Here is a 13360-nt window from a genome sequence, read left to right as displayed (position 1 = left end):
TCTCTCTCTCTCTCTCACACACACACACACACACACACACACACACACACCATTTATTTAATTTCCTCTCTAGACAACATAATAAAACATAAGTACAGATGTGATTAATTAAAGATTATACTAAATACACAAATCTAGTCAGTTTATTGTCCTCAAACAAATCGTTTACACCTATACACGGCTGGATATGTGTCTGAATATGGTTCTGCACACTCGAGCTAGTCTACACACAGAGACCTATTAGGGCTCAACACGGAATATTGAATATGACGCACCTTTGAATTGGCACGCGCTCCTCGGCTAAGCCACGCCCATTTCCTATTTAAACTCACCAATGTCAGTCCCACTTCAGAAGAGTTCAGACTTCACTCACAGCGTGGGAAAAAAAAGAACGAAAAAGAAAGAGGGCAAAACTCTAAGACATCATTTATTTTGCGCGGAGAAATAAAACACAAAGGTGAGTCATTTAAATAAGTTAAATATATAATTTTCGTATGTATTATTCTAATTATTTATTTACAGTCAGTTTTATTACAATCTATATAATGCAATATAAATATATAGGATACATATAGGATGTATATGAGAATATTTTGGTCTGTTTTATTGACTGCATGTATGAACCAGTTAGTGTTGTTTTGGGTTGAGTCCAGCTGAATATTGCAAAAAAAACAACAACAAAAAAAAGAATTAGGCACTGCAAAAGTTCATTCAGATGACTGAGTGTGTGTGTGTGTGTGTGTGTGTGTGTGTGTGTGTTGGGGGGGGACACTTTAAAACAATTTTTTTTAAAGCGTCCTCTATAGACAATTTTGCTGCACATTTGATGCATAATATTTAAAATGTTATAAAGTTTGTCATACAGTTCTGGATGGAACAGCAGTCATACTCTCTCTCTCTCTCTCTCTCTCTCTCTCTCTCTCTCTCTCTCTCTCTCTCCCCCCGTGACAGGGTCCAAATACAAAGCAAAGCCTTTTCAGGCCGGATCTTTATTTTTAGGAACATCTCGGGAGTCCCTTCCAATTTTGTCCAGGTGGTGTGTCCTTCCCCAGGGGTGTGTGTGAGAGAGATATCTTCGTCCACGATGCATTCACTTCTCCCTCTCAGCCTGTATTGCATCAGCCTCCTGTGCCTCCAGCTTCACGCGCTCCCGCTGGGAAACAGGTAGGCACATTTCATTTGCGCTTTTACTTCAAACAATAGTTCCTTAGCATACATATGCTACCTTGTGCATGCAGGGGGAAAATGGGGCATCACGTAAGAGCATGGTAACATCCCTCAAAAAATAGTGAAGAATCCAAGGATGGTTAATATTTGTATTCAAGACTGAGTGCGCGCGGCTGACAAGAAATGACCTATATGCTATTTTCATAACAATATGTACATATATATATATATATATATATATATATATATATATATATATATATATATACACACACACACACTTAATTCATTATTGTTGACTGTATCTGGACAGATATCTCAGCTGGAAAGAGATAAGACACTATCTTGTGTTTGAGTTTGCTCATTTGAGTCTTTTTTTTTGTCGCGCGTGTCCAACGTGTCCAAACTTGTTGGGAAAAATCCAAGAAAGTAACAGATTTTCCATACTAGTGGCCCTGTTGTAGATTGTGTGTGTGTGTGTGTGTGTGTGTGTGTGTGTGAGAGAGAGAGAGAGAGAGAGAGAGAGAGTGCAGATAGCGGCTGAATGAACAAGGTCATAGAGAGAGGCAGACGTGCCGCCGGTAACGCGCGCGCTTCTCGCGCCAAGAGTTCCTAATTGACTTACCGCCTGTATAGAAGTGCGCTAAAAAGGATATGCATTGTGACGCAATGACACTAATTAGCGTACATGTCCAGGGTTGACCTATGTAGGAAGTCTACACTCCCAGTAATAAAGAAAAGAAAAGAAAAGAAAGAAAGGCTCTATATTAAAGTGTTCATTTTCTTGTCCCTTATCTTTTGCACTTATGTATCTTTCATCTGGATGTAGTGTACTATTAGAAAAGGTACATAATTAGTTTTTAGAATAATGCTTGGAAGGTATGCCAGCACCATTTTAGGAAAAAGATGCAGGTACAAAAGGTGTACACTTGAGAGATCCACCCCAGTGACAAGGAATGGTATAGATTAGTCGATTCTTCTGAGTGTTTGAACCTGGTGTTTGTGTTGGTAATGTAAACACAAAGACAGGAAGAGCTAGCCTACTTTAAGCATTATTATGCGGTTCTTCTTCTTCTTCTTCTTCTTCTTCTTCTCTCTCTCTCTCTCTCTCTCTCTCTCTCTCTCTCTCTCTCTCTCTCTCTCTCTGAAAGCTTATCCGTTATCAGCTGTATATTATTTAATATTACAGCTCTGCTCTGGTGAGATTTTGATAGAGGTGTATATCGTTTAGAGAGCAATTTGAGATAGACAAAGAGCCTACTGGATGTTGTTAATAACTTGAATCAAGTCGAAACATTTTTCAAGGTTGAACAATGGATGATTTGAAAATTCTCAAGTATCTCTGGGCCGTTAATCATATGATCAGTGTGGATTTTCTTTTTCTCATCTACTCTGGTGCACAGACCGGTTTTATCAGTTGGCTGCTTTGCCAAGTCCGTGTGCACGCGCGCCACATTTTTACACACAAGAGCGCGCAAGAGACTGGACGAACAAGCCAATTTTACATGAGTCATGTCTCCATATTAGTGCTCCGCAACTCATTACATAGGCTATGTAAGGTACAGAGGAGTGTAAAAATGTCTACATATTGTTATTAATAGTTGAAAAAATCGAAATAATATACATTTTTAAGTAGACTATGCATTCTAAATATTCTCGAACTTTTGCATAAATAACAGGCTCCCACCTCTTTCTCATCCTGTAGAACTTCTTATTTATAATACCCTTATAATAGAAAAAGGGTACTAAATGGTACCTTCCCTTGTTACCCTCAAGGGTACCCCTTTTGTACCTATAGTATGTATCTTTTACCTATAAGCTTTACTGTGAAACCAAATTACAGCCCGTTTAAATCATTTGTTTTTAAGTGTATCTGTTAAATCTCTCCCCAACTGCTGGGCAAATATTTGCCCATTGTTTATGACATCTATTTTAACTCTTAACAGATACGTCTTGCGCTTCCTTCTTCAGATCAGATCCTTGGCTCCTTTCCTTTTAAGCTATTCCTCTGTTGCAGGATACACCTACATTTCATTTAGAAATTGTGAAATTTGCAGTATACTTTTTCCCCCCACCCAGAAATCACGAGGGGTACAAACTTCTGCACCGATTTGAGTAAAGTAAATGGTGATGACGAAGCGCCGTTTCCAACGCAGTTCATTTTTCCAACGTGGAGATCAGTAAAAGTAATATATGTATGTATATATATATATATATATATATATATATATATATATATATATATATATATATATATATTTATATATATATATATATATATATATATATATATATATATATATATATATATATTTAACAGAAGTGGCTTATAACCAAATAAGGAAGTGACTTATGACCAAATATGGGCATTGGTGTTTTAGTTGTAAAGCTTTTGAGCGTCTGTCAGATAAATTGGCAGAGATTGTGCAGTGTCAGTGTGCCCTCTCCTGGCTGAGTGATATTTTGGACATGTGCCTGGATCCACTGGTTGCTTTTTAAAGGCAATTTTAAGCCATCATGGGCAAATTACATGCTCCTTGAATGTTTGCGGGTTGGCGTGGACTGTGAATGAGTCAGCAGCACCCTTTTCTTTCCATTCTGAGTGGGCATAATCAGTATGTTATATGTACTAAGACACATTGTACACCAGCGGCTCTTGGTCCTTGTACCAGAAACACCATGTATCGCATGTTTGAGGAATTTTAAAGATATTAGATTCAACTCATCTCATCTGCCAGGAAAACCCAAGAGTGTGCCGTGTATGTGGTCTCCAAGAAATTGGATTATTTATAACGTTTATCATTATTACTATTAAAATGAAATTAATATTGTATGCCATTCATCAAGATTCAGTAGACTCGAGCGGTTGAAGCAGACGAAATTTTTGAAACTTCAAGGTGACGAAGAGATGTAGTGTTTACTTTGAACAGGTGGACAGTGAAGCACAACAGCTTGCTGAAGCTTTAACATCTGCGTTGCCACGATGGATTTCAGGAGGAAAGCTCAGATTTAAAACTATGCTCTTCAGGGAGTTGAGTTAGCAAACATCATGTACCGGTAATGAGAGACTGAATGTTCTGTCCGTGTGGTGAAAGTGAGGTGGGCAAAGCCATTTCCTAGAATTCTCCTCAAACTGTCTTTCTTGAAAGATGTTTTTTTCTTTATTTAACACTTTCTTTATTCCACAAAACGAGAACATAATATGATTTTTTTTTTCACAGAAAATTGCACATCGTAAAAGAATTTTTAGTCATCTAAAAAATTAGATCAGCGGTTTTAGAACGCATAATTGTTTAGTACAATTGCGACGACAAAGTTGTGGTAGTTTCTAAATGATTTTGTTTTATATCCCAGAGTGTGTCCACGTCCACTGCTATGACACTTATCTAAAAGCCACCAATAGGTGGACACCTTTAGATAGCTGGATAGCTACAATTACGGTAGCTACACTCACGGGATAGCTACATACATGTTAGTGACAATTGAAAAAAAACGCAAACGGAACATGCTAATTACTTACGCTATTACTTCAACATCACTTTAAAGAATGTTTCTGATTATGCGACACCATTTTCTGCGCATGCCCAAATCACTCTGATTGATATCTAAAGCAAAACATAATCATTTCCTTTCATCATGGGTCTGGAGGATCTTTATCGTATAATCTGACATGAAGAACACGTTATCAGACAGTCAGACCAGAATTTGGCCAAGATTTGATTGCGATAATCTTATCAGTCCCTCCAGGATTTTGACACTTTGCGATCGCAGAAATGAACGCAAAATCAGGGAAACGCAGCAATATTAGGAGGAGCTGGTGAGTCACGTGCATCGAACATGAGTACAGCTAATTTACCAACAAGTATCACTGCGAAAGACAATTACAATTACATATAAATTACAAGTGCAATTTCACCAATTCAAGTAGTTTTCTGCAACAAAAAAAAAAAAGAACAAAAACTCAGCAAATCGCATCGCAAATTTTGAAAAAAGCCGCAGCAAAATCAAGCGTTTTTTGGTCGTAACAATCACACACACACACACACACACAAATAAAGAAATCCTGCATGGACTGTCTTGAAATTCTGTTGTTTCATTTCAGTCTATGTTAGTTGCTCTTAAAGATAAACTTTCTTAACATACATTTTAAATCATTTGGGATAATGAGTAAACTTGTGTGAAACCCAACATAGTAAATGTCTCTAAGGGGATGCAAATTTCTGCTCTTCACTGTATATTGCTATGGTTTGTGGTCCTACTGTGGCTGAGTTTAAATCACACACATACACAAAAAAAGAAATCCTGTGTGGACTTGTCTTGTACAGTCTGACAAGTAATACCATTTTATACATTCGGAAACAGCGTATACATATCTGTGTATTCTATTTTTTGCACATTTCTGTCGTGTCTTTTAGTCACCTGTTTTAAACAAGGGACATTATGACAGAACCTCCTTTCAAATAGTTGTAAAAATCACATCATCTGGAAATATTTGCCTTACTTGACATCCTGCGGTTTTGTTGGGAATGTAATATTTGGAAGCTGGAAGCAAGCAGCCAAATGAAAGTGAATTTCAGACGCGCAGCAGGGAAGCGTCTCGTTCACAGAAGCTATGTTTGCTGTAAAGCCGGTCTGCCGTGTCTGAAGCTCATCCGACGTGGTTCAGGATTCAGGCCACTGACCTCGTTGCCGGCTGTGATTGACACGACACTGTCTGTCGGTGGATACGCCACATATACATGGTGTATATGAGTGCTATGTGGACAGAAAATAGCCTTAAATTACTTTAGTATTTGAATAAATGTCAAACATGTCCAGAATCAATATTTATTATTTGATTTTTTTTTTTCTCCAGAGGTCAAGGGTATTGTTTATCTTGTGGCAGAACATCTTACACTGGAATGTTTTTTTTTTTCAAGGTTTGTTCAGTAGATTAGATAGCATGTATGCTTTGCTAATCTACGCGCTCAGTTCATTGCTAGCGTGTAAAACCTGAACTGAAAACAGACCATAGATTCTGTTATACCAGTCTAAACCTGGTTTGAAACCGATTACTCCAGTGTCTGGACATTTTTCCGGTAGTCAGTATCGGGCCCAGACGAGCACGCGGATGAAGTGTTCTGTAGTCAGGCAGAATTCCACTGTGGATTAGCGGTTAAGATTTACATTCCACATTCTCCGCTCTCTCCAAGAGGACATTTCCATTTAGGACAGAAGCTCAGAGATGGCAAGACCGTCTCTGCCCTTATTAATTCTTTCATTTCATTTCAGTCTATGTTAGTTACTCTTAAAGATCAACTTTCTTGACATACATTTGAAATAATTTGTGATAAGTAGTAAACTTGTATAGTAAACCCATTATAGTAAATGTCTTGTTGGTGTGAATGGAAATTGTTATCTTCATTTTGTCCTAAGGGGATGCAAATTTTTGCTCTTGATTTTTGTATATTGCTAAGGTTGGTAGCCCTACTATGGCCGAGTTTAAATAAAGAAGTCACAATGACTTTTCAGTAGGCAGATGTATGCAAGTATTGAGCACTGAGGAGTAGCTGATTGTATCACAAAAACTCCTATATCACTGACCCGGAACTAGAAGTCCTCAAAGTTCCTCAATCCTGGGTCTCAGGATTGCAACAATTCACCTTTCACCAATTTATTTCTCCCTCCATTCAAACAATAAGGATACTGTACCGGGGCAAGTGAGTGGCTTGCTATATTTAGACAGATTAACCTGGCTCTCCTAGGTCTTGGTTCTCCTTGGGGAACCAGGTAACACGTGTAGGCCTCTCAATGATGAATCTTAAGCTACAGGAAGGGAAAATTATGAAAGTGGCAAAGTTCCATGTTTCTGTTAGTTTTTCAGCCACTCTAGTGGTTGTCCAAGTCTAGTCTTGGACTAGTTATTGAATGTTTCCAGTGAGGTGAACAAGCTGAAATCTAAAAATGGTTCATGCCCAGAGACTTGCCAGGAAATGAGAGTTTCACCAAGCAGTGTAGAAGAAAAAGACACCTCTGTCAGTCCACACTTAAAAAATAGTGCTAAACTGTACCTTTCCTTGCCACTGTGATGGTACCTTCATGCTTCATGAACTTTTCTAGGTAACGATACACATCTAGTACTCTTTTTCTCAGAGTGCATATATTATAGGGAAGAAAATATAAACTTGAAAGTATATCTTTGAACCCCAGTTGATTTCATTATATCCTTGTTTGCTGGCAGGTTGTTCCTACATCTTACTAGTTGATTTTTAGGAGAACTTCCCATATGCGGTTCTTAGGTAGCATAGGAACGAGCATGTATGAAAGACATCCTTCACGTGTAACTGGAGAAGGGAATTAACTTGATGTTTGATGGTTATATCTTCAGTCAAAGACCACAAAGTACAATATTAGTAGCTTAGCTGCTGTACATAAACCCAGCTTTTGGTTTTAAACCAAAAAAAGAGGTGCATTTCCAACACAGGAACCTTTTTTTTTCAGGAACCCAGCAAGATTTCAGGAATGTAGGAACTAAACAAAGATTTCTGCACTGAAGGAACTACTGTAGGGTGGATTTTAGTTCCTTGGCCATAGTTCCAGGAATCATTTTTGTTTTTGCACTATAGTAGGTAGGGATCTGTGGTCTGGAAACCATTGGGGTAAAGTGTGCTGTAGTTCTGTATGCACAGAAGTATGTTGTGGCTATGAGTTAGATCTCAAGGAGCTCATATATTGTTAAAAAATAACCACTATCACCTCAGTAGCTCCATAAGGTACAGATCATTGCTAAAGTGGACGTAAGAGGTCCATCTTTTAAAGAAGATTCTCAGAGATTAAGGGGGTTATTGACTGGCTAGATACCCTTACTTATTCCCACTTGGGTTAGTTATTTTGATGAGTCACTGTGTCCATTAGACATCACAAGTTTTCCTGGGCAACTTGCCAGCACCAGGCTGGATGTAAGTTGAGTAGCTAATGGCGACAATGAAAAGGGGGCATGTCCAATCATGATTCGTGCCAAAGCATAAGCCTACCAATTGCTGGTCAAAAGAAGCTAACAAAAACAGGACGTCAGAGATGATATGTTACTAATTTTGCACATGAAAGATGATGTCTACTTTTCCTCTTTTGTGGAGATAGCTTTTCACAGACTCGCAAATGTTCTAGCTGGATTGGATTTCTGGTTGTACAGAAAGTGGTCATTTTCTTCACTATATGCGTGCATAAAGCAGAAATCTACCAGAACTTGAGATCACGCAACTGGTAATTGAGAATATTTTATGCAGCAGAAAAATGCTAGTTAGAGACCTGAAGCTGTGTTGAAGTAAGTTAGAAGTTATTCCAAAAAATGTGAACAGTGCTAAGGACAAATCGGTAGGCAAAGATCTTCTCAGTGAAGTTTTCTCCTCAGAGTAAAACAATTGGTATTATTATATACCATACTCTTCTTGAGGGAAACAGGATGCCAAGCAGAAATGGCTGCCAAGTTCTAATCCATGACTAGCAAGGCTCATTGATACTCTGATGTTTTTTCGGCAGAAATGTTAACGCCATTCCATATCATTAGGGGAAGAATCCCCCCCCCCTATTCTACAGTCCTTGGTGGTCTCATGGAAGACTTTTAGGGATTTAGCAAACATTGATGAGTGTTAATGGTGCTTCAGGTGAAGGGGCGAAGAAGGACGAAGCTGATGAGGGGATTAGTTTTTAAGCTTCTTGACTGAAACCCAGAGACTATTTGGATCACGCTCAAAGAGGAACTAAGCACAGCCACATGAGCTCTGTAATCATATAAAGCCTGTAAGATCTGGTGCTCAGGATGTCCATGTCTTGTGTGTAATTCTGATTAGCTGATTATTAGATTTGGAAACAAAAGCACTAAGGACATGAAACAACACTTCTGAGTTACATTTAACATCATTTCTGAAGTTGATTGATTTAGGAAACTGGACATTTTTATGTGATTATTAATTACCTTGCGTAACCACCAGACAACAGTTTGGTAATGTTTGACAAGGCAGTTGAAATGGTCAGTGTCAGGTAGCAGAGATTTAAACTGTGTGTTCTGCTGATCTCCAAGAGGATGACCTAATGTAGGAACCAGTGCAAACATTCTGTAATGGATGAGAACAGATGGTGGTATAAATTGAAATGTTTACTGTACTATCAGTCCAGGAGAGCCATAGCACTCCTAGGCACATGGACTATTTTTAGAGTTGTTTCTCTGTAGTGTACACCTGGTAGCTATTATACTGTGTAATGGTGGATATTATCAGGCAATCAATATTTACAGACTCTGATTCACTTTACATAACGCAGTGAATGATGGGTTTTTAAAAAATAAATAAATTACTTGTCGGCTCAGTTTCCTTATTGGAACACCGACAATAATTATATTTCCTTAAAGAATACTTCTTGAGCTGATCATGTCTGGCAGGAAATTCAACACTTTCCTGTTTCTCTACTCTGCAGGTTGGACTTCAAGACGATCTTACATCGACTGAGGGAAGGAAGCGCTGTCTTCCCTGACTCTGATCCATCCTCTGATGATTCCACCAATGCCCCAGCTGTACCTTTGGACAGAACGTCTTTATGGAGAGCCTTGCTCTATAAAAACCCTCCTCCACTGTCTAAGGAATCGACGAATGCTGACAAACCAACCGCCAATTCTGTTGGGCGAGGAACGGAGTCAAATCAGAGAAGCTCCAGAGGTCGGCGCAATGCCTATGTTCGGGGTCATCATCACCAACATGGCCAGCTGATGCGTGTCGGGTGTATCCTAGGTACGTGCCAGGCCCAGAAGCTCAGCCATCGCCTCTACCAGCTGGTCGGCCAGACCGGACGTGAAGACTCAGCTCCTATAAACCCAAATAACCCGCATAGTTATGGATGATCTCCAGAGAAGCTACAACCCAAACCGAAACCCCAACAAAACAGCTCTACTTGCATACGATCGCTATTTTTGCCAATAGTCTTAGATTGTCAAATTTTCTCTTTTTCCTTTCCACTTGTGCTTTGAGCTTTCATGATGCATACATTAAAAGTGCCTTTTTTGAGAAGAAAGGATCTGGTGTTACTGATATACATGACTAGTTGCTGATATACATGGCTAAAACACTTTTTTTCTGGACCTCTTTACACAAAAAAAACCAAGGTCTTTCCTTGTCTTTGGCCTCAAATTGGATGTCTTGAGTTCCTGATGTCTTGAGACATTGACATTGTAATCCCTTTAATTCCTTCTGCGTAAAAAGTGCCACGCTGGATTTTTTGGATCTCGTCTGTGATGCTAAGTGACCTCTCATCATCGACAAACAGGAGGATTTCACTTAAGGTTACATTATATTTTAGAATATATTTATCATAGTGAGTAGAAGTTGAATCCTTTTGAGTTGAAGACCACCAGCCCACCATGTCAAGAACTTCACATCTCTTGTTGCTCTCTTTAGAACCTCAGAAAAGAAATTTTGCTTGAAAAAAAGATGACTCCACCTCATCTTGATTCCATTCTCCTGCATAAATCATGGGCAATTGTTTGTGGCCACTAAGGTATTGTTTTTGCTGTAACACACAATGAAACATTGAAACAGAATATCACTGCTGTGGCTCAGCTTTTTTATTATCCTTGGTCTGATATTAGTTAACACATTCATGAATAGAGACGTGACGATAAAACCTCGAGCACCATTTAACGAGCTGGTCATAATCCCTTCGGCCCTTTCCTACTAGAACCCTGCTGGGCTTAGCGTCATAAACAAATGATGGCTTCATCCCAAGCATTTCCTAACAGGCGATTAAAACACACAGGTTTGGACAGACACCAATCAAACGCACCCTTGCTGATGTCATTCGTAACTTACAACCTGAAAAAAACGGCATCATTCTTGCAATTAATTGCTAGTTTAAATACAATATAATGCTTCTTTAAAGAAATCTTTAGAGTCCCCTGCACAGCCAGCCAGATATCTTAAAACGTAGAAAACAAGAGCATTTCTACTGTTGCACTAATTATAAGACTACAGTTTTACCAAAGTCTAAGACAAGAGTGCGCCAGATCTGCAATGACATGAATTCTCCAGAAACGCTCGTTATATATATTTTAAAGCTCCGGTTTTTTTTGCATAATGATTGTGTCTCAAGCCTTGGCCGTAGTGCTCACCCCGAAATTACTCTGTCTGTGCCTTTCTGGAATAAATAGACCAGACCTGAAAATGGACTGTTGTTTAAAGCCACGTTAAGTCCATAACCAAAGTAATCTCAAATGCGTCGTGAAATATCCTGCTGACAAATTCAATCCAACAAGATTAGAGATCAGATCATGTGTTTACATTGTGTTCATTTACTGTTCAAACTTGACAGTTTAAGTTTTAAAAAAAAAAGAAGATTTTTACCGCGAATTTTATCTTCGTCCTACGATCATTCCTAGACGCCGACGATCTACTTAAAACCTGACGATACTTGACGTTTTATTTAAATTTCTTGATTTGCATCACACTGTAATTTACTGTTTTTATTTTTTATTTTTAAATCACCAATCTGCCTGTAATATTTAAGTGTATATTTAAGTAGAAGGGCTATATGATCATTCTAACGGCTTTGTGTAATCCCGAATGTGTGTTTTAAGGCTCTCTGATCCCCACGACTGCTCACTCTGCTGTAATCGATTATCACTTACTCCTGTCTCGTTATCACTGATCATTAAAATGCTTTCAAAAACGCTGAGAACCTGGTGAATCTGTAGCTTTTTTAAAGAGCTAATCGGTGAGAGTGTTCTTTAATCCGTCCAAACCTGTTTTTTTTGATTGTTTTTATGTTTTCACTTGGTTTTGTTTGTTGTGTTTTATTTATTTAACGTAGACGACTAGCTGGAAGATTTGTAGTGACGTGGAGGTTTGGCGTAATCGCCGCGTCATGGCCTGACGTTGATCATTCCCCATGTGCGTCGGAGTTTGTGTGAAAACAGCGTGCCTATTATAGCAGCGTAGTTTGAGGACCTTTGCCCTGAATCTGCAGGACTTTGAGGGAGGTAATCAGTGATGTCTGTTAGGTTCAGGGCACGATCACACTCCAAAATCGCATGTTTCACTGTATTACGATGAGGTCAGTTGGTATTTTAACCAAAACACGAAGCACTTTATAGCAGGAATATATGTTTTCATGTCTTAACTTGAACAGTAAAATGATGTAACTAAATTATGATCTATGAAACTTGATATATGTTAAGTACATCTGTGTGTTAAGTGTGTATGAAACGTCACCTTCATGTATATGTACACTTTGTGAATATTATTATTAGTTCTATTATTTAAGTCATGTATTTATGCATTTTGTATGTGAACTCGTTATTTATCTTCGCATAGGAAATTGAGAGCATCCATGAAGAAAAGGCCTTCTTTAGTTACAGTGTTTTGTACTTTATAATGTTCTACATTTTGTGTGAAATAAAGCATTTTGATGTAGTATGATATCGTACAATGTCTCCGTTTCATTTAGTGTCCATCTTTAAAAGGAGCATTTCTTCATACTCTGTATGCTACTGTACACACACTATTAAATGTATTCAATTTATACATATTAACTAAAATATCTTAAGAAAAAGAGTGATAGTGCTTGCAGAACGAATCCTTAGAGAGTTATACTAGAATTATTGGCACCCTTGAGGAGCATACTTTTAACTATTGCAAACAATTATTAAAAAAATAAAATCTCACTCAGATGTAGAGAAACTACTTACTTCTACTTTTTCTTCTAGCAAAAACGTTCTCATGAAAAAAGTGATACGGTTTATCGAAATGTTTCTTCGGGGTTTAATGTGAGCTCTCACACGGAAGTTTTCTTTGGCTTTCATTATCATTGAGGAAAACTAAAGAGCGTTCAACACAATAAAGTGAGATACTTGTTGATCTGTACAAGTCAGGTAATGGATATAAAAAATATACATATACAGTTATGACAGTTATGGCCATAATAAAATGTCTGAAAGATCTGTGCATACAGTCAAGTCACCTAGTAACCCCTCCTCCCCTAACACAATAAGGAAGATGCTAAGGAAGGCTAAGAAGAGCTCAAAGATCGGCATTTCAGTAATACACAGTGTAGTGTTTGGGAAGTTTTAAATAAACTACCAGACACCACATTCATAACATGACACGGTTTGGAAGTGTGGCATGAAAGTAGCACACCAAGCATCAGAACTCAAACTGGAATCGTGTATTGT

General features: G+C 38.3%; 1 protein-coding gene across 1 annotated transcript; it reads left to right on the top strand.

Moving 5' to 3' along the window:
- The first annotated feature begins 339 nt into the window (after positions 1–339).
- adm2a (adrenomedullin 2a) lies at positions 340–12608 on the top strand. Its single transcript, XM_017494783.3, has 3 exons — positions 340–457; positions 952–1164; positions 9619–12608. Exons 2-3 carry the CDS (start codon positions 1085–1087, stop codon positions 10037–10039), a joined length of 501 nt encoding a protein of 166 aa, XP_017350272.1. The 5' UTR covers positions 340–457; positions 952–1084; the 3' UTR covers positions 10040–12608.
- The last annotated feature ends 752 nt before the right edge of the window (positions 12609–13360 follow it).

The sequence above is a fragment of the Ictalurus punctatus genome, chromosome 19 (genome assembly GCF_001660625.3).
Source record: "Ictalurus punctatus breed USDA103 chromosome 19, Coco_2.0, whole genome shotgun sequence".
In the NCBI taxonomy this organism is placed as follows: Eukaryota; Metazoa; Chordata; class Actinopteri; order Siluriformes; family Ictaluridae; genus Ictalurus; species Ictalurus punctatus.
This window is presented reverse-complemented; position numbering and strand designations above follow the sequence as displayed.